At 52.2% G+C, this 22,146-nt stretch overlaps 1 protein-coding gene across 48 annotated transcripts in view; it reads left to right on the top strand.

Moving 5' to 3' along the window:
- The window catches only part of CELF4 (CUGBP Elav-like family member 4), a 286,479-nt gene extending 270,799 nt beyond the window's left edge, over positions 1–15,680 (top strand). For 30 of the 48 annotated variants that reach the window (XM_045065568.1, XM_045065556.1, XM_045065567.1 and 27 more), the window contains 2 exons: positions 4,824–4,995; positions 13,498–15,680. In XM_045065568.1, the coding sequence (XP_044921503.1) occupies positions 4,824–4,951 (128 nt within the window). In that variant the 3' untranslated portion in view covers positions 4,952–4,995; positions 13,498–15,680. The other 18 variants (XM_045065536.1, XM_045065535.1, XM_045065531.1 and 15 more) reach the window with 4 other exon arrangements.
- The last annotated feature ends 6,466 nt before the right edge of the window (positions 15,681–22,146 follow it).

The following is a 22,146-nucleotide window of genomic DNA, read 5'->3' as shown; positions in this document are numbered from 1 at the left end:
ACCCATGGAGAAGGGGAAGGAGTCACCTTGGGCCAGGGTGGTGGGGGCATCGAGCCGAGCCCATTCTCCCAGCATCCCCTCCTCTGGCCATCCTAGAGGCCCTGGTGGATGGATGTGGAGCATGATCCTTGGGGGGGAGGGGTCTGCCCCGCTGAGACCCCCCCTCCCGTCCTGCCTGCCCCTTGGTCCTCTCTGTCCACCTCTCTGTCCTGCCCCCGCCACCCTTCTCTGTCTACCCCACTCTTTGATTCCCTCCTACCATCCACTGAACCCTCCTTCCCCCACCACTCCCTCAGGCCACCAGAGCCACATTGCTGAGGAGTCAGGAAGAGCAAACTGGTCCTGCCCTCAGGAAGCCTCAGGTCTGAGCTTAGATGACAATCATGCCTACTGCGCAGCACTGAAGTCTGCAAGGCACCAAGTAATGGAGCAGAGAGAAAGGCAGGTGGATGTACACAGCCGTGCAGAAGGGGAGGGAGTGCCCCAGAGGGACCAGAGAATGGGCCGGGAGCGGGAGGAGAAGAGGGGAAGGACAGTGGCTGAGGACGCTGCAGGAGGCTTTGGGGAGAAGGGGTCAGGGGGCGCCAGCCGTGAGGGAGGGTCTGTGATGGGGAGGGCTGACCATTCCGATGAGGATGCTTCTGGGATGGAGGCAGTGGGAGATGCTGGCAGGTCCTTGACCTGAGAATAACGGAATGAAAATACAGCTTTTAGGAAATGCGCGTGGGGGCAGGGTGTGAGATGGGACAGGGGACTCGGGAGGATCTCGGGATCTGGTTGTCAGATAAAATATAGGGTGCCCAGTTAAACTGGAATTTCTGATAAACAATGGATCCATTCTGTGTGTATGTAAGTATGTTCCAAATATTGTATGTGATATGTTCCATACAATACTGGGGAGATGCTTATAGTAAAAAAATATTATTTATTTGAAATTTGAATTCAACTGGGCATCCTGTGTTTGGATTTGCTTTGGACCTCCTGGAATCCCACCTCATTCCCACACTTCTCCCCTCCACTCCCCCCTCAGCCCCCTCCCCTGCTTCCTCTTTTGCCTCTGTCAGCCCTTCCCATGGGGCTAGATCCACTCGTGAGTCCAGTCCCCAGAGAGCCACACATGGAACCAGAGCTGAGTTTGCCAGAAGCTTAGATCTCCAGGTTGAACCCCAGCTTCTGAGCCTGTGAGGACAGAGTAGGGGCCTGGATTGCCTGGGGAACCCCCGGTCACAGCTTGGAATGGTGAAGGGGAGGCCGCTCAAGTGTGTAGAAGCATCAGCAAGCGCAGGGCAAGGAGATTGCTGTTAGCTGACCCACTTTGCAGACCCGTGAATGGTGTGAGGTTTTAGAGCATGATCCCCAAAGCAGTCAAGGTCTTTGCAACTGGGTCCCTTCCCCTCTGGCAGCTGCCACAGGAAATGTTATCCTAGCAGTTTCTTTCCCTTTGAGTGTGAGAAAATAAAGCCAAAGAAGAAGATAGAGTTGCACCCCTCCCCTGTGTGGCCGGTGTTTGTGCTGGCAAATCACCATTATGTATGTTAGGGCTCAGATGTTGCAGAGGGCAGAAGAGGCTGCTAGCAGACCCCTAGCACTGGGCCCCCTGGACCGGCAGGCTTGTGCTCTGCCCAGGGCTCTGAAGCCTTTGTGCTGTCCCATCTTTTTTTTTTGTGCAGCCCACCTTTTCAAAGGCATTTCCTTGGGGTCTGCCCTGCCATTTGCCTATTTAACTTCTCCAGGACCAAGGTTTTATCCCCCCACTGGAAATCATCCTCTGTATACCTCTACTCTGGCTCTTTCTTCAGTTCCTGAAAGACTTCAAGGGCTAAAAGTCCACTGGCCTTAGAGAAAGATGGGCTCCTGCCACACCGGCCGGCCCCAGTGCTTCCTCCTTAAGCCCCCTGGGTTCTTTCTTGTTTGCTTTGGCAGCTGTGCTTTGGCAACTCTCCCAGAGGCCTTCAGTGTGAGAAGGAGCTCTGCGCTCCTTCCCAGGCAGGCATCTACCTCTGAGCCTCGGTGTCCTCATTTGGGAAATGAAGATGTTGGTGGTCATTTCTCAGGGGCCGTGTGAGGGTTACAGGAGGTGGCAGAGCAGACCCTCAGGAGGTGCCAGAGGCCCCTTTGTACCCCAAAGGAGGGGTTGTCTTTGAGTAAATGTGGTCCTGTGTTAAAGTGAGCCCCCCAAAGTGCTCACCTGCTCTTTATGAGCATAAACAGAATCTTGCAACCTTTGTGAGCTGATATGCAGCACAAATGGTTGCTGTGTCGGAGAAGGGCTGGGGGCACACCAGGAGGGCCTCCTCCCCACATGGCTTCCCACAGCCTGGGAGGCTGGAGCCTTCTCAGCGCTGGGAGGGATGGGGGAGTAGGCCCTGGGGGAAGGAACCCAGCCCTGGGAACCATTAAAATGGGAGACAGCGTCTAGAGCCCTGTTCAGCGGCCCTGACTCCTCACCAGTTAGCAAAACTAGCTGAGAGAGAAACGTTCCCTTGAGCCTGGAGCACTTACCAACCCCTGAGCTCTCAGAGATTTTAAACTCTCCTATGAAGGCTGGGCTTCTTCCTTCTAGGACCTCTGGTCCCCCACTCTCCTCACTGGGCAGCAGTCCTTCCCTTTACTCCTCTGCCCTAGCTAGTATCCCCAGCCCCCTTTATCTTCCTCCCAACTCCTCCCTGCTTTGCTCACATTTGTTTCCTGCAAGAAGAGCCACAGAGGGCCGGGGGCAGGTGGGGAGATAGAGTCTGAGCTGATAGGGCTGTGCCTGCGGCGGGCCAGCGGAGGAGAGAGGGGTGTCACCCAGTGAGGCTCTCTCTCCCGGCAGAGAGAGGCTTTGGTTCAACCGCGCCCCTGATTCTGGGGGAGAGCTGTGTAACAGACCTGCAGGTCCCACACGTGAAAACTGCTCTGCTCTGTGAAGACCTGACTGTGGTCATCAGGCAGAGAGGTCAGTGGGGTGGTGGACTGGCCAAAGGGATGAGAGGAGGAGGTGGAAGGATGTCTCCCGCAGCTCTCTGGCTAAGGGCCATCCAAAGTCTCTCCTGTTTTGGCACATGGACTTGTACAGAGATCTTTCATGTTTCTCTGGGCCTGACTCACTGATTCCATCTGAATTCATACGCACCCATTCTGGAGTACACTTACTGTGTACACACACACACACATACACAACACACACACACCATCTTTGATGGCTCATGGCTGCAAGAGTGAGCGTGACAAATGTGAGCAAAAGCAGGAAGGAGTCAAGAGAAAGAGGAAAGAGACCAGAGGAGGCAGGGCATAGGTCAGAGGTAAAAAGACAGTCACCATGTGGGGAGGGTGAGGGAGAGGTCTGGGACAGGCCCAGTGTACCATGGACAACTAGCCAAGAAAACAGCTACTACTGCTGTGGGGGTCTGTACACCTATTAGTTATATATCCAGAGGCCATCTGGGGACAAGCACCCTAAATGAGACACGTTTGCAGGATGGCCTGGGAACCTCGCCAAACTTAGTTTCACATAATTCGCAGGATCTAAGTCCATTTTACAGGACAAAGGGCCTCTCAAGTCAAATAAATTCCAGGAAACACCAGGCAAACCAAGCTATGAGTGTTTATTTACTGGAGAACTTGGGATGGGAGGTGGGCTTTTTTTTTAATTCATGTGTCTTAAACTGCCCTGGAGGGGCACAGTGGTAAGCCTGACCACAGAAGGCCCTTTCTCAGGAGCACGGGTTAGAGCCAGTTTAGGAGATGCTGATGTGAAATATAGTCTCTATAAGGAGATGCATTCAAAGTTCCCAAAGGGTGACTTTTAAACTAACTTTCAGATTCGTATCCATCCCCAGCTGGGAACTACTTGTTTCAGAAGCCATAGATGGTTCTGTATCTCTTTCTGGAATGTTGGGAAGAGTGACCGAGCACTTCTGCATTGCCTAGGCCTCAGAGAAGGCTCTCAACTAACTTTTACTAATAGCGTTAATTTGCCCTACTACTGTTATTATAGATACCATGAGGGGTTCATAGGGGATGCGTCAATTGGTGCTCTCTTAGAATCCAGGGCAAGAGCACCTGCTCCCAGGGCTTGGAATTTTAAATAAAAGGGAGGTGCCGACCGCCCTTGGACTTGAAGTGGTGGGTTCCTGCCAGTCCGACTGGATTTAGGCAAGTGTCCGCCAGGAGCCTGGCTCGGGGCAGCCTCGCCAAGGACCGGGAGGGGGGCGGAGGGCCGCGAGGACTGTCAGCCTCTGCCCTCCCCCACGGTCAGGCGGCCCTCGCGAGGGGGGGCGGCTGGAAAAGGCGGTGGAGAGGTTTTCTCCGGGGTGCCCCCCTCCCTCCCCCTCGCACTCCTCTCTCTCCCCAGGCCGGCACCCTGTGCCCTCCCGCTGCCAGGCCCCCTCCTGTCAGGGAGGACAGTGTCCAATAAACTCCTCCACCCGCAGGTGTGTCCGCCCTCCCACCGAAGTAGAGGGCTGAGGTGCCGGGGCCGGCCCGGGGTGGGGGGCGAGGGCGCCCAGGAGAGTGGCGCCGCCCAAAGCCGCGGTGGAGCTGGGGAGGCCCGGCCTGGAGGCGCGGGTCGGCGAGGCCTGGAGCCCCGGACACGCCCACCCCCGGGAGGGGCCGCGCGCTCGCGGGCTGTGGGGGGCGTGAGGCCGGGCCGGGGCGGGGCCCCGGGTGGGGGGAGGAGCCTCGAGGCCCCCCTCCTGCCCGAGGTGCGGCGGGAGCGCAGGGAGGGGCCGCCGCCAGCTCCGCCCCGCCCCGCCCCCGGGCCCCGCCCTTCTCCCCACCCACCCCACCCCGCCGGGGCGGCCCCGTGGAAACCCAGGCCCTCGTCCCTCGTGTCTCGCCAGGCTTCGTGAGCTTCGACAACCCGGCCAGCGCGCAGACCGCCATCCAGGCCATGAACGGCTTCCAGATCGGCATGAAGAGGCTCAAGGTGCAGCTGAAGCGGCCCAAAGACGCCAATCGCCCATACTGAGCGCCGGCGGGAGCGTCCCCCGGGGGAGACCAGGACTCGCACAGGTAACCGGGGGCGGCCGGGGCGCGGGGACGGGGGGTTGGAGAAGGGGCACCGATCGGACCCGCCGCCTCCTCTGGCCTTCCTGAACTGGACCCTCGCTTGCCTTGGACCCGCTGCGCCCAGCTCGACCTGCTCCTCACCCGATGCCTGGGGGCAGGCCTAGAGCTGTGGACATCCGGCAGAAATGGGCGTGGCCATCCCCCTGTTGCAGAGCCAGGAGAAGCAGGTGTGAGGGAACCGTTCTGAGAAGGTGGGGCGAGGCCTGGGCCGTGCATCAAGGAGGTCTGCACTGGCAGTCCTGTTTGCCAGAAGACCCTGGGGTGAGCCTGTGACGAGCCTGTGGCAAGCTTAGTACTGGGAGAGTTTGGGAGGGGGAGCTGTCCACGTCTCCTGGGGCCTTCTCCTAGACTCTCTGGCTCTCTCCTTCTATGTCTCCTGCCTTGAAGGCTGGTGGCCTTTAGACACTTGACCTCCTCGCCCCTCCAGTTCTTTGTAGCTCAGCCAGTCTGGGGCAGAAGCTGAGGAGGGTGATGGCCTAGCTCTGGGGCCACTTACCCTGTCTGCTTTACTGCAGGCTCTGATGAGTGGGCAGTTGTCACCCCTTCCTGCTCAGTCTGGGTCTTGCCCTGTGGCTGGAGACACACTGGGCTACTTCTCTTCCAGGCCACTTGTTCCCCTGGGTGAAGCAGCTTCCTGGGAAAGGGGGTGGTGGTGGGGAGATGTGCCCAGCCCTCCTTCAGCCTGATATCCCACACTGCTGGGCACTCCTATAGGCCCAGCTCACCCACAGGCCAGAGGCAGGTCTCCCAGTCCTCTATCCCTCTGCTTCCATCAGCAGTACTGTGCACCAGGTACTGTTAGGTACTTGGGACTCAGCACCGAATAAGACTAACAAGAACCCTCATCCTTAGAAGGAGGGACAGACAATAAACAAACACATATGACCAAAGAGTAAATTATACAGTGTGTCAGAAATGTTAGTTACAGTTAAATCAGGTAGTTACGGTGGGCCTTGTTGAGTAGGTAACATTCAAGGAAAGACTTGGAGCAGGTGAGACAGGGAGCCATGCCAGCATCTGGAGGAGCGAGTCTTTCATCTGAAGGGACAGCCAGTGCAAAGGCTCCAAAGAGAGGGCGGGGCGGTGTGGTGGAGAATAGCAGAACAAGGGGGTTGGAGGGGAGCAAGCATGGGGGCATGGCGGGAGAGGGGATCCCGAGGTGAGGAGGACCACCACTGGCAGCCATTGTATAGGCTAAGGGAGTGGGCGCTGGGGAGCTGCTGCAGAGCTCTGAGTAGAAGAGTGGCGAACCTATTGCAAGTCAGAGCGATCCCTGGTTGCTGTGTTGATAGGAGCCCCAGCAGAAGTCTAGCGCATGGACCACTCAGTCCGGGACAGCAGCAGCCAGGGTGGTACGAGGGAGTTGTGTTCTCGGTGTTTTTGGAAGGCAGAGCCAGGAAGCCTTTTATAATGAATTGGAGGAGGGTGTGACAGAAGGAGTCAAGGATGACCCCCAGCTTTTGGCCCCAGAAACTGGAAGAACAGAGTTACCGTGACTCGAGATGAGGAAGGGTTGGGGAAAAAGAATGGGCCCTGCACATGAGAGCTAGCCACTCACGTGGAGGTTCAGAGTCTGGAGTTTGGGAGGGAGATCTTCAGTTTCCTAGTCTCCTCTCAAACCCCACCCCTATCAGCAGGACACCCTCCAGCCACCCAGGAGCAGCAGCTCTCACTTCTCTCAGAGAGGGTGCTGAGCCTCTGCTCTCTGCAAGACTGATAAAGCAAAAGCCACCTCTCCTGACCCCTGAGCTCTCCGCCCTGCCCATCTCTGGCTCCTGTGAAGATGCATACACCTGCATTCACTGAGAGTGTGGCACCTTCCCAGACTGGCACTGGGCTTGGTGCTGGCCTGCAGAGATGAGGGGGTCACCATCCTGCCTGCATGAGCTTCTGGGCTCAGCAAACACAGACCACAGGACGCAGTCTGCAAGGGGGTGCACTTCCGTAGGAGTTAGGGGTCAGTCAGTAAGAGCAGCCCTTTCCGGACAGAGAGCCTTTTATCATAGATAAACTTAGCTCTGCCACGAAGGCACAATCTCTTGGACTTCCATTTCTACATAAATAAAACCAAGGTGTTAGAGTCATCAGAGGATTTTTTAGTACGGGGTGTGCTTCAGGGCCATGCCCTGAGATACTGAGGGGCCCCTGTGGGTGTGTTTTGTGTCTCTCGTGAAAGCATCTTGTCTTAGCCTCCTAGACCTACATGCAAGTAAAACCCAAGCAAGGATAGATCAGACCTGTAGATCAGAGAAATTCCCAGGGGAAGGGCTAAGTAAGGCAGATTTGCTGTGTGGGACAGAAGGTAAGAAGTGGCCCACGGGGTAGAAGTAGCCGACACTGGTAGTTGGAGTGAGGGCTTGAGAGGCGTGGTTTAGAATACAGAGGGGTTCTTCCCCAAGGGAAAACCAAGACAAGACAGCCGGGAACCCAGACTTCATGTGTGCTTAAGAGCACACGAGGCATAGTTCTTACGGGTTACAAGTCCATAGTGCAGCTGTATCGCTGTGACTGCTCTGTCTTTATTCCCATTTTAAAGATGGAGCACAAAAGATTACATTACTTGCCTATCAGCTACTGAGTGGTAGAGCCATGATTTGAAGCTGGAGCTTCATTCCAGATACAGTGCTCCTAAGTGCCTTTACGTAAGAAGAATGGTCCCCAACCCCCCACCCCGTTATCCTCACCCCAACTCTCCCACTCCAGAGTCTTGTCTTGAGTATCTGAGGGGGAATGTCATGACATCTCACTTCTCTGGGCTCCTCTCTTCTTAAGCAGTCTTCTAGAAAATTATGACATAACAGAACTCCTACAAATAAAGTTGACCTTTAATCCATTTAGACAGCATTTTAACAAAAGGTGATTTCAGGCTTTCCAACTTAAGACTGTTAGAGGCCGAAGCAGAAGGAGGTGCTGAGACAAGGCGCAGACTCGGGGACTGCAGCGAGAAGTGGAGGAAACAGCGTGCCAAAGCAGCTAAAAACCCCCACCGTTTTACAGCCTGGTAAAGGATGAGTCCTAGAGGCTCAGAAGAGCAGGGCTAACCTGAGCAGGGCCAGTGGAGGGACAAACCATAGCCGGGAGCTAAGGGGTTGTGGGGTGGAGGGATCTCAGGGCCTGGCTGACCACCTGCAGTGGTGAAGGCGAAGTCACCATGGCGGCCAGAGCCAGGTCAGGACAAAAGTGTGGCAGGTCTAGGGAAGGAGGGGGCCCCAGCAGAGCAGCCGTGGGGAGCGCAGTTGGGTGTTGGTTCCATAATGTGCGGCCTGGGTAGTGTCAGGTTGGCTCCCCAAATCCTGATGTCTTCTGACATTGTGATGCCCCGCCCACTCCTTGTTCCCCTGACACCCCTGCTCCTCTGGCTGCTTGGGCTCATTACCTTGTACTAAGGTGGGGGTTTCTCCAATAAATCTTCACCAGGAAACAAAGAGGGAGGAAGCAAAGGTGGAAAGACTGGGCAACACTGTGGCCAGGGCCATAGCCAGTGAGCAGAATACCCAAGTCCCTTGTCCTGCCACAGAGATCAGTAGCACGCACTGGGCCCCAAGCTGAGAGCAGGGTCACAGACTCCCAGCACTGTGGTTCTGTGGTTGGAGGACACTGAGCAGTGTGTCTGACTTCAGTGGGAGTCCTCTCTCTTCTGGGTCCTGGGTTTGTGGCTCTGAGTGCGTTTTGCACGGTGTCTGCTCTGAGCTGTGCTTTGCACGGTGTCTGCTCTGAGCTGTGTAGGTGCGGGTGCTTTGGGCCTGACCTGCATGGGGCTGGGCGGTGACTTTGGATCTGGGCCGTCTCTGGCTGGAGCCCAGCTGTGTTTAGAACCTGGCATCTGAATTGGCTCAGCTGACAATAATTTCCTCTCCCAGGTCGTGAGTTGGAGCTTCCCAGGCCTGATTCAAGCCCCCCTTGCTGGTCAGTGACCCTGCTGCCACCTCTTGGGACTGTGCTTTGTGAGGATCTTTGAGAGAGTGGCCAACAAGGGGTCACCCCTGCAGGCTGGGGTCCAGCTGTCCCCTAATAAAGAGAATAGTCAGCTAGTCAGCTGTGCACGTACAGAGCCTTGGGGAGGCTCCCAAGGAGTTGAATGAGTGTGACAGTGTGTTTGTGTGTTGGGCCAAGCCTGTGTGTGTGTGAGGGGCAAGAGTGTGTATGAGAAGTTCCCCATGTGGCGCTTTGAGGAGGTGGGTGTGATGATCAGCTTGGATCTTCAGCACCCAGGACAGCGCAGGCACCAAAGGGCTGCTATAAGCCGACTGAGGGAGGGCACAGAAGCTAGTCCAGTGGGGAGGAATGGGCACCCACGACATGCTCAGTAGTGGGGGGTGGGGAAAGGAGTGGGGTCCTCCGTGGGCTGCTTAGTTGCAGTTGCCATAGCTGACACCTGGTGGCCCTGTCCTCCTCAGTTCTTAGGTCTCTTCCCCCACCCAAAGGGACCAGCCTATTGGATCTCCTGGGTTGGTCTAAGGGTTTGCATTTGGGAAGGGCTGGGAATGCAGGGGAGGGCGGTGTGTCAGGACCTCTTGGGCAAGCAGCAGGCCCTGGTCTGAGTGCAGGAGACCTGCTGCTGGAAGAGCAAGAGCCCTGCCCGCATGGGCAGGTGGGCAGGGGTCCGTGGAGGAAAAGCTCTTCTGTGAAGGCAAAGCTGGAGGCTGGGTATGTCCTTAAAATAGTCACCCCTCAGCGACTTGGTAGCTTATCCACAGTGACATTTCAGATCCCAGACACCCCTTCCACAATCCCTGAAGAAAGACACAGAGCTGAAAGAGCAAGTCTGCGCTGTGTAGCAGCATGGTGGACAGATGAGCCGGGCACAGGGGCTTCAGGGATTGGGGGCTGGGGAGCAAGCTCCGCAGGAACCATGAGCAGGGGGTAGGGCTGGGAACCCCCAAATTCCCAGGTTGGGGCAGAGGGCCATGAAGTGGTGAGGAGGGCAGAAGATAATTCAAGGTGGAAAAATGTGATGAGAAGGGGACACAGCCCCAGTCACCTAGGGCTCCCCCAGTAAAGACGGCAGGTGAAGGCCTGTGACATGGGGTAGTCTAGAAAGATGTACAGGCAGGAGTGTAGGGAATGGAGGAGGAGGAGATAGAGGGGAGGGCTGCAGACCAGAAGAGACAGCCGCAGAGCCTGGAGACCAGGGCCGTAGCACTCCCCTCCCTGATGGACTGTCCTTTCTCACACTACCCACCCTGCAGGGTGCTCAATAGGCTTCCATCCAGCCCTTCCATGGTCAGCACCGCGGAGCCTTCTAAAGGCTTTACGTGCCTGGAAGCAGCATCACTTTGGCCACGTTGGCCGGCCACCTTGGGAGCAAAGGGAAGGGTATGAGCTGACCGTGAAAGGAAATCAGCAATGCCGAGGGGTATCCATAGAATTCCAGTAACACGGATATGATTTACTCTCCATCTCCAAACTGAGTGTGTTCATTTTCTGAAGGTTCTAAGACATGAGGGTTGAGCATAGGAGAAGAGGAGAGGCCCGTAACCTCACACAGTGGGTGCTCTTGCAGCAGCGAGGCCCTTCTCTGGGGTTGGGGTTGGGGAGCAAGGTGGGACCACTGGGGCGGGAGGACTGAGTGGCTGGGCTCCCCGGATGCAAGTCGCTGTAGCCAGCCTTGGATCTGCCCTGCCTTCAGGGTGACCCTGACAGGCTCCCCCTGCTGGTCCACAGGCTGAGGCCACAGGAGGCTGGGGTGGGGGGTGTGGAGAGCATGCCCCCCCCCCCCCCCCCGCCTTGTATAATCGAAGGTGATACAAAGCAGAGAGTGTGCTGCCTGATCTGCTTGCTGGCCACGGTGGTTTGAGGGGCTGTTTTAGTTTCTCCTAGCCCTCTCGCCAAACTGCCCACGCCCCTCCTCCTGTCCCTGACGCATGATGGATGCCCTTAGTGGCCCTGTGTGAGGTTCTGCTACTGTTCACAGTGTACCATGTGTCTGCATATACAACCGTGTGTGCGTATGTGTGTGCGTGTGTGTGTGTTGATGTGCCCATGTCGTTTGTCTGCCGGCTTCCTCCATCCTTTGAGTTCTTTTCGGTTCTCTTATGATTTGACTGCTGTTCTTTCATCAGAGCTTTTAGATTGATGCTGTGGTCTGGTGCTGTATAAATATTTTTCCTTTTGATTTTGTTTTAACCTTTCCTTGCCCTTCTTCATCCTCCTCCCAACCGTCCCTGCCCTCCCACAGTCCCCGACCCCACCCGACCTCCCCCTGCCTCTTCCCTCCCCTTTGCCCACACTCTCTTGTCCTCTCTTTCTTTCTCTCTCTCTCTCTCTCTCTACATATATAAATATATATAAAAATCTTTTCTTCTTTTGTCATTCAATCAAATTCCAACAACCCAACCAGGGCCAGTCAAATCCACCACAGTCTCGCGCTGAGCTAGGAATAAAGTTCACGTAATCACATGAGAGTGGAGAAAACAGTCCCCCATCCGTAAGTTCAAATCAACTCAAAGTTCACAGTGTGACATGATGGCGTCATGTAACAAGGCTAAGAATCGGTTGCATGACAATTGCCGTCAAGTTTCGTGGAGGTGCTGTGATTGGAGCGTTTTTCTTGGATGTTGTATCAGTTGATGATTGGCCCGTCATGATCACACGTGCATTCTCTTGACTTTTGTGCTGCCACAATCTTTTTTGCTGTGCTCATTTTTGTTTTGTTCTTGGTGCTTGCAGTGGTTTTACTTTCTGTTGTTTGGTTTTTCTTGTTCAGCGTTTTTGATGCTTCTCTAGATGTCACATAGAGAAAAAAACAAAACAAAAGAACCAAAAAAAAAAAAATAGTAAAAATAAAGATGAATTCCTGAATGATCGAACATGGGATCACTTAACTGTGCAAACCATTATTTTTTTTCTTAAAAATAAGGAAAACATCTTAAAAAAAAATCTATGCGTGGTTGATTTCCTTGCACTTGAAAATATTGTGATTTTATTTTTTTCTAGAAATTTGGGGGCCTTTTTCAATTGACACTTTTCCTAGGTCTGGTCTTTTTCCAGTTAGGCTATTTTTAAATCTCACTTCAAAAGGAAAAATGAAAACGAAAACGAAAACCAAAATCTCTACTGTAACAGAATGATTAAAAAAAAAAAAAAATTCTAAACCAAAAAAAAAAAAAAAAAAACCTAGAGTACAAAGCCAGAGGCCTCTGAGAGAGAGCCTGGTAACTATTGTAAGGTTTGTATTGTAGCCACCTCTGCTAAATTAAATGTGGGGCGGGGAGGCGGGGGACTGGGGGTGGGGGGGGGACTTTTTGGTTGGTTTGGAAAAAACAGTACTGACAAAAGCAAAATGCACCTTTTTGTTTACAACTGAAAAAGGGTCCTTGACAAGTGTTTTTTAATTTTATTATTATTTTCTTTGGTGTTGTAATTGTTTAGACTGCTGTGTACGGTTTGCTGTTTGTTGAATCAACAGTGTGAAAAACCTGCCAGCATGGATTGATATACGCATGACGTTGTCCCCTCAACTGGGGGCTTTGCAGTTCTAACTTTCTCAATGTAACCAGTCACCCCCATGTATAAGTGGAAGCTGCTTGCTATAATGGAGATGAGTCTCATTTGTTAATTCACGATGATTAAGCATTCTCCTTCTGATTCTAGTCAGATCATGATTTTTTTTCCTTAAAAGCAAAACAAAACAAATGAAAAGTCACCATTGAAAACAAAATCAAGAACTGAGTTAATTTATCTGAGCTTGATGATGAAATCCGTTCTAACATTTTTTAGGTTCTCCCATCCGCTCCCTTGAAGTTCCGAATTTCCTCTAAATTCCCTGGCATGTATGAGAAAAATATTATGTGTGTGTGTGTGTGTATGTGTGTATCTATGCATATACATACACACATATCCATGTATATCCACATATGTGCAGGTGAATATATTCTACACATATATCCAGATATACATATATATACATAGCCTCGCAAATAGTTACTGACCTTGGGAAAGAAGCGGTTGGCTGGAAACTGGGCAAGGGTTCAGCAAAATTCATGTCACGGATGTCTTGCTTCTTTTCCTCAAGCTGGGGAGGAGGGGGCTAGGTTGCTAGATTTTTGCTGTCTTGTTTGCTAGGCTTCTGTATACATATTGTATCTGGGCTAGATCCCTCAGACATCGGTTTAATTGTGAATTCATATCCCACAGTCCCAAATTCTTCCCTTAGATCCAGCTACCCCCCCATTCCAGAACTCGAAAGGAACCCAAATCGAGACCCCTCTCCCAACAACCAAACCTCAGCTACAGTCATCACCACTAGACCTCCAGTGGTTTCTTACTCTGAACAGAAGAGTCAATTTCTTTTTTATGTATCATGATCATGACTAATTCTCATACTGGTCTCTCCCCTCCCTCCCACCATCCCCCAGAGCTCCCCAAGGCAGGGTCCTTTTGGTGTTTGGATGCATTTTGTGTTTCCTCTCTTGGCTTAATCAGCCCTGATTTTCTTCATTTTAGGGCAGGATGCTGAACGGGCTACATTAAAAAACAAACCTCTCTCTATATATATTTATAAATGAGAACTGTTGGATGACACCTTTGACATATCAGCCAATATCAATCAAGCTGAAGACTCCAGACACTTTCTGTGACTGTAACATTTCTTCAAGGAAAGTATAGCGTCTGTGGAGTTCAGAGGGCACGTGTTTGGGGGAAAATATATATGACCCAAGAAGATGAAGAAAAATGAGAAAAAAAAAAAAAACAAAAAAGGCAACTTTAAAACAAAATAACTTGAGACCAGATGGGGAGGCCGAAGGGCTGGGAAGTGGGAAGAGACGCTGCTTACCGATCCCTGGGGCTTTTCCAGCCCGTGGGCGCCTGAGGCAGGCTGGGGCAAGCGGTGTGGCGGGGCTTGGTCCCCAGGGGGCGGCTGGGAGGCCGCTGCTGAGCATCTCTATCTGTCATTCCTTTAGCTATTTAGGGACCAAAGGACCAAACTTTTTATTGCAGCTGTGTAGCTCTATGTCAAATAGAGGGGGATGGAGGAGAACCTCCTTCCTGCCTCGTGGCTGTTCTTGAAACAGCTTAGAGCGATTCTATGAAAAAATGTAATAAAAAAAAATTTAAAAAAAAACAAAAAAAAGCAAAAACAAAAAAAAAGGAAAAATAATGCTTCAATGCTTTTAAAACAGCAAGATAATAGTTCTTTGATACTTTGAGAGGCGCTTTGATTACCCTCATTCAAGTCTATGACACTTTCCTATGGTTTTCTGTATTATATGTCTGGATGGAGCTGTTAAGATGAACAAATTGGTGGATATTTGGGGAAAGCAACAAAAATATTAAAACTCATTAACCGTGAAGTGTGAGGAAACAAGGAGGGGAAAAAAGGGACTTACAAGGCAAGAGAATTGTTGTGAAAAGTCTGTAAATGCTTCTAACTCTTCCCCCTCTTAAAATCATAATAGTTGTACAGAATTTTAAAAAAGGAGAAGTTTAAAATACCTATATAATAGAAGAAAAATTAGAGGAAAGCAAAAAATAAAAAAAAAAAAAAGGAAAAAAAAACCTATAGAAGTTAGCGTTACTGCTAAAATCCCAGATGTTGTAGGACTGTACTTTTGTAGAGTTTAGACTGAGCATCGATCCCTTCTCCCCGCGAGTGCTGTCGGACGCCGTGCACCCCGAGGGCCTGGCCGGACTCGCCCAGACCTGCGGTCTCCCGGCCGCTCACCGCGCCGGTGGGGGCCGCGCCGTCGCTGGAAGGCCCGCCGCCCGCCCTCGCCTGCTTCGCTCCGGAGCTGCGCGCGCTCGCCCGCTCTCCGCAAGCCCTCGACACCTGCCGCTTCACTCGCCTTCCATGCTTGCTCCAGAGACTTTCCGGGCAAGGGAGACCTGGGAAATTCATCGTAAAACAACTAAACAACACACACACACACAAAAACCTTAAACAAGAGAGAGAAAAATAAACAATCTTTGAAGAATTTCTGAAACTGTTTACAAGGAATTTTGAAAAACAGGGATGTTTAAATGATGCCGGCTCTGTTTTTCTGTAAATAAATTTGCATATTTTGTAGGACTTTTAATTGTAATGATAGAGAAAAAAACAAGGAAAACTATTTAATGAAAGCACGATATTTATCTTTGGTAAATGACTTTAGAGCAGTTAAAAAGACATTGCTTAAAAAAACTCAGAATCAGAAAAAAACACTGAATTATTTAAGAACACATATATTTTAAAGTATAACATATTTATTATAATTTATTTGCACCGTTGGGAAGACTTGCTTTGGCATTCTGCCTTGATACCCTCCTCTCATTGATGTCCAGGTCATTTGGAGGCCAGGGGGCTCTCGGACTTACCAACCCCTCCTTTTTTTTTTTTTTTTTTTTTTTGCTTTAGACGAACAACTGTCTGGTTCCTCTTAGGCCTCCTGCCTTTCCTTTCTTTCTGTCTATTTCGTTGGTTAATTATCATTTTTTAAAATTTTCTTTTTCTTTCTCTTGGCTCCTCCTTTTAGGATGTCCAGATGTTGTAAAAAAAAAAAAAAAAACAGCCGCAGTTCAGTACAACTGCTCTTTTCACACTCAACTCCCTAAAACTCCTTGTAACCTTCTGTAACTATTGGATGACGCTTTCTCCAGCTTAGCCCTAAATAAAGCACAGTTTAAAAAAACAAAAACAAAAACAAAAACAAGACTTCTTCAGTGGTCTGTGCTTCTCGGAATCTGGCCAGCTGTGCCTCGCTGGCTCACTGGCGATAGCTTGGTCCTTCTCTCTGTGGGGTCCGTGTGCTACCCGGGTCCTGGGTTGGAACTTAAGCTGTAGGGAGTGCTTTCCGGGAGATGATGGGGCAGAGAAAGGAGGTCCCCTGCCACACTGTGAAACACCTTGTGGTGTGTCTCTGAAAATCTCCATTGCAAACCCATTCTTTTGGTTTCTGGGCGGGATTGGCCCTAGTCTCCAGATGCAACAGAAATTCCCCCTTTCCTCCCTGACAGGAGGGGACTGAGGCCACTTGTCCTGAGTTGGGGTAGGGGCATGAACCACTGTGAGGCATTACAGAAGGAGGCAGAGGAGGCAGGGACCACAATCAAGGAAGGACAAGGGCACAACTCCAAACTTGCCACCAAGTATTTTCTCTCGGTCCTGAACCTTGCACTGTATTGGCCATTGACATGGCTGGAGAAATCGGTTTCTGGAGGGTGCCCTCAGGCTCCGGGATTCGGGGAGGGGGAGGGGCGCAGAGGGAGGAGCTTCCTGGAGTGTTCCCACCTCTTGGTCAGGACACAGACTTCCAAAGCCTGAAAGCCAGGGGGAGGGGTTGAGAAGGAAATTGGTTGGGTGTTGAGGGGGTTCCAGAGGAGGAAGGATGGAACGGGCTTGGAGGTGAAGTGGCAGGAAGGCTGCAGGTCCTTTTGAGAGCCCAAACAGAGGCAACTCAGCCTCAAGCCTTCATCAGCCCCTGTCCTGGGACAGACCTTCTCTAGCCTGTCTGTGCCCTCCTGTGGGAGAGTGGGAGTGACTTCTGCCCTCAGATGTGTCCCCTGAAGCAAAGTCATAGAAAGCTGAAGTCAGAGCCCCAGCTCCTGAGTAGTACCTGGACCCCAGATTCCATGCTCTCTTCCCCGCTCTGTTCCCAAGTCCAAGGGCCAAGTTCTTGTTTCTCGCACTAGCCTGTGAAATGTTAGCCCTAATGCTTTAGGAAATGGGGCAGAACTTGAAGCCTTAACTGTGGAGATAATTCCACGACGAGACCCTCACGGTCCCCTAAATGAACCCCACTTCTCCTGCCCACCAGGTTGTAAGCCCAGGTGAGAGAGCTCTCTGCCTGTTCTGGGGAGCCTGTGGGGCACTGGTCTTCTTAACAGAAGTCACTGCAAGGGGCATGACATCACATCGGGTGTTTTGCTCCCCTGTGAGGAACGGGTAGGTGATTTCTAAGGAATACCCTGGGCTTTGTAGCTCAGACTATTCAAAACCATGGCTCTGTTGGACATTCACAGCCGAAAGCCAGAGGATGGCAGCCTCCACACCACCTCCCCCTTCCATGCTCAGACCCCAGGGGCCTCACTGGCCTCCCCTCCCCACTGGGTATCCTTCTCTGCCAGGCTCTCCCAGACCTCCACTGCTGAAGCTCAGGGTCCTGTGGCCCCTGGGAACTGCCCCCCAGGGAACTGGGCCATGAAGCGGGTTGACCCACGTCCTGTTCCAGGTATGGCTGACGGGATCCAGATGTGAATGTGCCAGTTCTAGAAAATAAACCCTTTCCTTAAAAACCACACACCCAGTGACTAATGAATGCATCGCGTATTTAAGAGAATACAATTATTAACCTCTGGGGCAAAGTCACAGATTCTTTGACAACTATGAGGTCACTTCGCACAGGGGCTCAGAGACCACAGCTCCTCCATCATCCCCAGGGCTCGGAACTCCTGATCTGCAGTGTTATTTAAGAAAACCCAAGACACACTTCTCATTAATTTCTGTCAATGTTTTATGGCTTAGATTACTCTGCTAGCATTCTACCTACAGTTTTTGATTTCTGCCTAGCTCCTCCATTTAAAAGACTTTTTCCTTTTTATCATACATTTTTTTTTTATTTCAAGCATGATGAAAAGTAGAGATCCTTACATTACGAACCTCCATGTACCACCTAGCTTTTCTTTTTTTCTTTGAAGATTTATTTATTTTAGAGAGAGCACACACGCGTGCACGAGCCTGAAGTGGGGAGGGGCAGTGGGAGAGGTCTTCGTGCAGACTTGCTGCTGAGCTCGGCCAAGCCAGCCGCAGGCTCAATCTCAGGACCCTGAGATCATGACATGAGCCTAAACCCAGAGTCAGGCACTTCACCAATGGAGCCCCCCCAAGAACCCCCCCACCCCAACCACCTAGCTTCAACTCATGAATTATTTTGAAGCAAATCCTCGATATCAAGTCATTTTACTGATAGGTATCTCAGTTTGCCCTCAACATTTTTGATGCAACGTTCTAGTCTAGAGGCTGGCTGTGGCCTGGGGGGAGGGGGCAGCTAGCTGCACCCATGCTGCTGGTGGGGGGAACTGGTGGTCTCCATCAGCCATACACACGTGCCGGTGCTGGTGCCTGGTTAGACCCCAGGGCTCCTTCCAGCCCCTGCTCCCAGTGACTTTCAAAGGCCTCCAGCTCTCCATCCACTCTTCGTACTCACTTTTCTCTCCCATCTCCCTTTCTTACTGTGTGATACTAATATGAAAAGAAGATGTTTAGTGAGAACGTTGAGTGAATAGCTCCCTTCTGCTTCTAGGTTTTTATAAAGATCTGACATTTGTCCTGTTCTGAGCTGGATCCCATGTACCCACGCACAGGGTACAGAGAGACGCAGACGCCCCAGAGCCTCCGTGCCCATGTGGGTGCTTCCAGGCCCCTTGGCCGCCTGCCTCCCAGGCTCTGCTGCTAGTGGGCTGGGCACAGTGACAGCTCCCTCTGGCATGGGGTCTGCTGGGCCAGCGTTGCAATTACACCAGGTTGAACCCAAGCGAGCATCCCCCCCGCCCCAACCCCACTCCACCCCCGAGCTGGGTGGTGAGCTCTGGGACCCAGCCCTGCCCAAGGTGACATATCAGCCTTGGCTGGGAAGACCATTTGTCTGTCTTGAAGAATGGAATCCACCCTCAAATGAAAAGCCTTGGCTACAGCTGATACCCCCCACCCCACCCCCCCCACACACACTTTGGTAGACTCTTCATTCCTGGCACTTGGCCTTTCGACCACTATGGCTTCACTGCCAGCAAGAATGAATGAGGGAAGGAAGGACAGCACAAACTGCAGACAGCTGAGGACACGTTCCAAAGTGGAGGATTCTGAAAATGCTCTTTAAGTAATGATAGCACATTTGGAATAAGTGTGTAGCTGACACTCCCTTTCCCCTCAGATGAGTATTTGCAAGTATAGGATTTTTGCTTGAGAGTTCCCTCCTCTGCCCTCCGTTGGCTTTTCTAAGTTGCCCTCCCTTCTTTTGGTGAGTCCTCCCTTTACTTTCCAGCCCTCTGCCCCAGCACCCCAGTCCCCTCCTATCACCCCAACTCCTCTTCCCTCATGCGATCCTAACTCCTCATCCCTTAGGGAGCTCCAAACATCCCCCTCTCGGCTTGCACCCTTTGTGGGGTTCCCACCAGGATTTGCCCAGACCAGAAGGGGGCTCCGAGACTAGTGTATCAAGAGTGAAGAAAGCATTGGCTTTGACTTCTGACTGGATGCAAACTCCAGTTCTTTCAAATATCTTCTGTGTCACTTTGGAAAAGTCACCTAACCTCTCTGAGCCCCAGTCTCCTCTCTCAAAGGGGGATAATAATACCACCACCCAAGAGTTGTCAGGAGTCCATGAGACGCCGCCAAGCCCAGCTTCCTCCCACCCCAAAGATTCTGAGCTAGGAATTCTCTGATGGTATAGTACAGGTGCAGTGAACACTTCAAGCTTCAGTCCCCTTCTTCCCTTTCCTTAGTTCCATCCCATTGACAATTCACATCCCAACTGAAGCAAGCTTGAACTTGACGTCGGACCACTGCAAGCCACCTTCTCACAGTCCAGTCAGCCCCGCGACACTCCCGGAGAATTCCTGTCATGCGGAGGTGCACACACCTCTGTCTCTGGGTGCTCACGCTTTTTCCCAGGGACCCCAATTAGCTGCTTGCTCCCGTGCCCCTTCCTCTCTCTGCCCTTTCTCCCGAGAGCGTTCCCGGCGCCACGGTGGCTGTTACTGTCTACAGCCAATTCTCCTCTGGGGTCATGCGGCCTCAGGCTGCATATTAATTTGGTCTTTGCATTTTAAAAATGTTACTTTTTTTTTTTAAAGGTAACATATTCACATATTTCAAAATTCACAAAAGTGTGAAGAAGTCTCCGGTGAAAAGTCTTTCCACCCTTTTTGGCCAGTGTTATCAGTTTTTTCTATTACCCCATTTAAATGCGTACATGTGGGGTGCCTTGGCATAAAGAACTCAGTGGGGAGACCCAGAGCCTGGCGGTGATGGGAGCTGGCCTGTGGGAGTCCCAGGCCAGGCCTGCGGGAGCTCAGGTCCCCACCATTTGGGTAGAGGACTCGGGGACCTTCTGCTCACGCTCTATCATTCTCTTGGAACCATGGGTGTAGCTACCATTAGGGGTGCTTGGTCTGAGCCAGATCCCATGTGGAGCGCTTAATTATAGTCTCACCTAATTGTCTGAGGTGGGTGTTTTCGTCCCTGTCTTACGAATGAGGAAATAGGCTCTGAAAGGTGCAGTCTCTTGCCCAGACGATGCAGGGTCAGGGCCCACGGTGTCTGCAGAGTGGTGGGGGCTCTTCTTCTCCCATCCCACCCCCCGGGACTGTGAACCCCCACACAGCAGCTTCCTCCGATGTGGTGTCCTGCCTCCTTGCTCCCCACTTCTTCTCGTGGGTTTCTCAACGATCCAGTTTCACGTTTGGGAAATATCTATGTGGACTCTGGTGCCAGGAAAGGTCCTTTCCTCCTCTCCGTCAGCTGGGCTGGGGCTGGGGTTCTTAGACATGAGTGAGTGACACGTACTAAGCGTGCTGCTAAGGAGTCCAGAATTCTCCCTGCCTAGTCGCCCTTGCTGGCCGTGGGGACCGAAGGGGAGCATGGAGGGAAACAGAAAAGCCCGAAGACCCAGTTGGCTTTTATTCATCGCAAGGAGAGGAAGTTCAGTGGAAATAAATGGAATATTTATTAACAGTTTATGCAGCCACGTGGGGTTTAAAACCTTTTGAGCTTGTGTCAGCTCTGTTTTCCCCAGTACACTGAACTCTGAGGAAACTAGAAGCAAATTCTTAGGATCAACGCAAACTGGTTCTCCATCACTCAAAAATCAAGGGGAAAATGTAACCATTTCTGAGAGCGCCATACTCCACTAATTGAGGTAGGAGGATTCCTCTCGTCTCCAGAGTCTCCACGTGGATCCTCTTTGCCATTTGCCCTCCCTCCTTACCTCTTCCTGGGGCCCAACACCAGGACTGTGGGCACCAGGGTGGCAGGGAATCCATGGACGCAGGTGCCGCCAACTTTGTGACCCTTCCATTTCCTCTTCCTCCTGGGGTCCAAAGAAGGCCTTCAGAGGCCAGGCAGTTGTGTTTCGTATTCACTCTGCACGGGCGGGGCAGGGACGCCACGGGAACCAACACGAGGGCCACCAGGTGGACGCATTCTACCTTCTGTGCTACTCGCCAGTGCCGCTGAGGGTCTCAGGTCCCGCTGCTGGGCCTTCTCCTTGGGTGAGACTTGGGTCTCCATTTATCCTACTCTTTAAAGAAAGTCATCTTGGAATGGGGAGTGCATCTTTTCCCCAAGTCCCAGCACTGTGCTAAGGATTCAGGGAGACATAATGGTCACAGCCGCGTTCTAGGACAATGCCAAGTGTGTTACGGGTATTCTCTAACCCTGGAAGTTATCTGCAGAGTGCCTTCACCTTCCTTTACCGACCAACAATCAGAGGCTTGGGAAAGGTAAGTACCTTGCCCCAAGTCACACTGCAACGTAGCAATGGAGCCCAGATTCCAAATCAGCGGCTCTCCTTCCACCCTAGGAGGCTCCTTGACGAGCCGATACAGCTGTGGGACAGCGTGGTCCAGGGGCCCAGGGAGCCCCGAGGAGGGGAGGCTGGTGGCCCAGCCTAGAGGGAGACGCTGGGGCTGAGTGTTAGAAGGTGAGCAAGGGTTCCATAGACCCCAAGGGTGGGGGCCGTGGAGGGGGAAAGGACCCCAGCCTTCGGAAGAATGGCCAAGGTGTCTAGGTAGGTGGGGAATATGCTGGGAAACACCGGGCCTTGTTTCAGAACAGCCCACTTACTGCTGACCCACACGCTGTCCTGCCTACTTCACCAACCCCACCCCAGTCATCTTCCCAACAACGCTGGGCCCCGTGGTTCTGAGCGGGGTGCTCAGAGTCACATGGTAGGGCAGAGCTGGGGTGTGAGCCCAGGTCCCCTGCTGGCAGAGTCTGTGCTTGTCATCACTCTGTTACTTTGGAAGAGATCACCTCATCAAGGCTCTGGCACGACCACTCTTCACTGACTGTACTCCCAAGCCTCACACTAAGACAACACAACCGAACCGCAGGACGGAAGATCGTCCTGGAAAGGCTTAGACCCCTGCCCCTGCCAGTTTTCTCCTTTGCAAAGAGAGCAG

Source organism: Mustela putorius, unplaced genomic scaffold (assembly GCF_011764305.1).
Source record: "Mustela putorius furo isolate JIRA1106 unplaced genomic scaffold, ASM1176430v1.1 tig00003858_pilon_pilon_pilon, whole genome shotgun sequence".
Classification (NCBI taxonomy): domain Eukaryota; kingdom Metazoa; phylum Chordata; class Mammalia; order Carnivora; family Mustelidae; genus Mustela; species Mustela putorius.
This window is presented reverse-complemented; position numbering and strand designations above follow the sequence as displayed.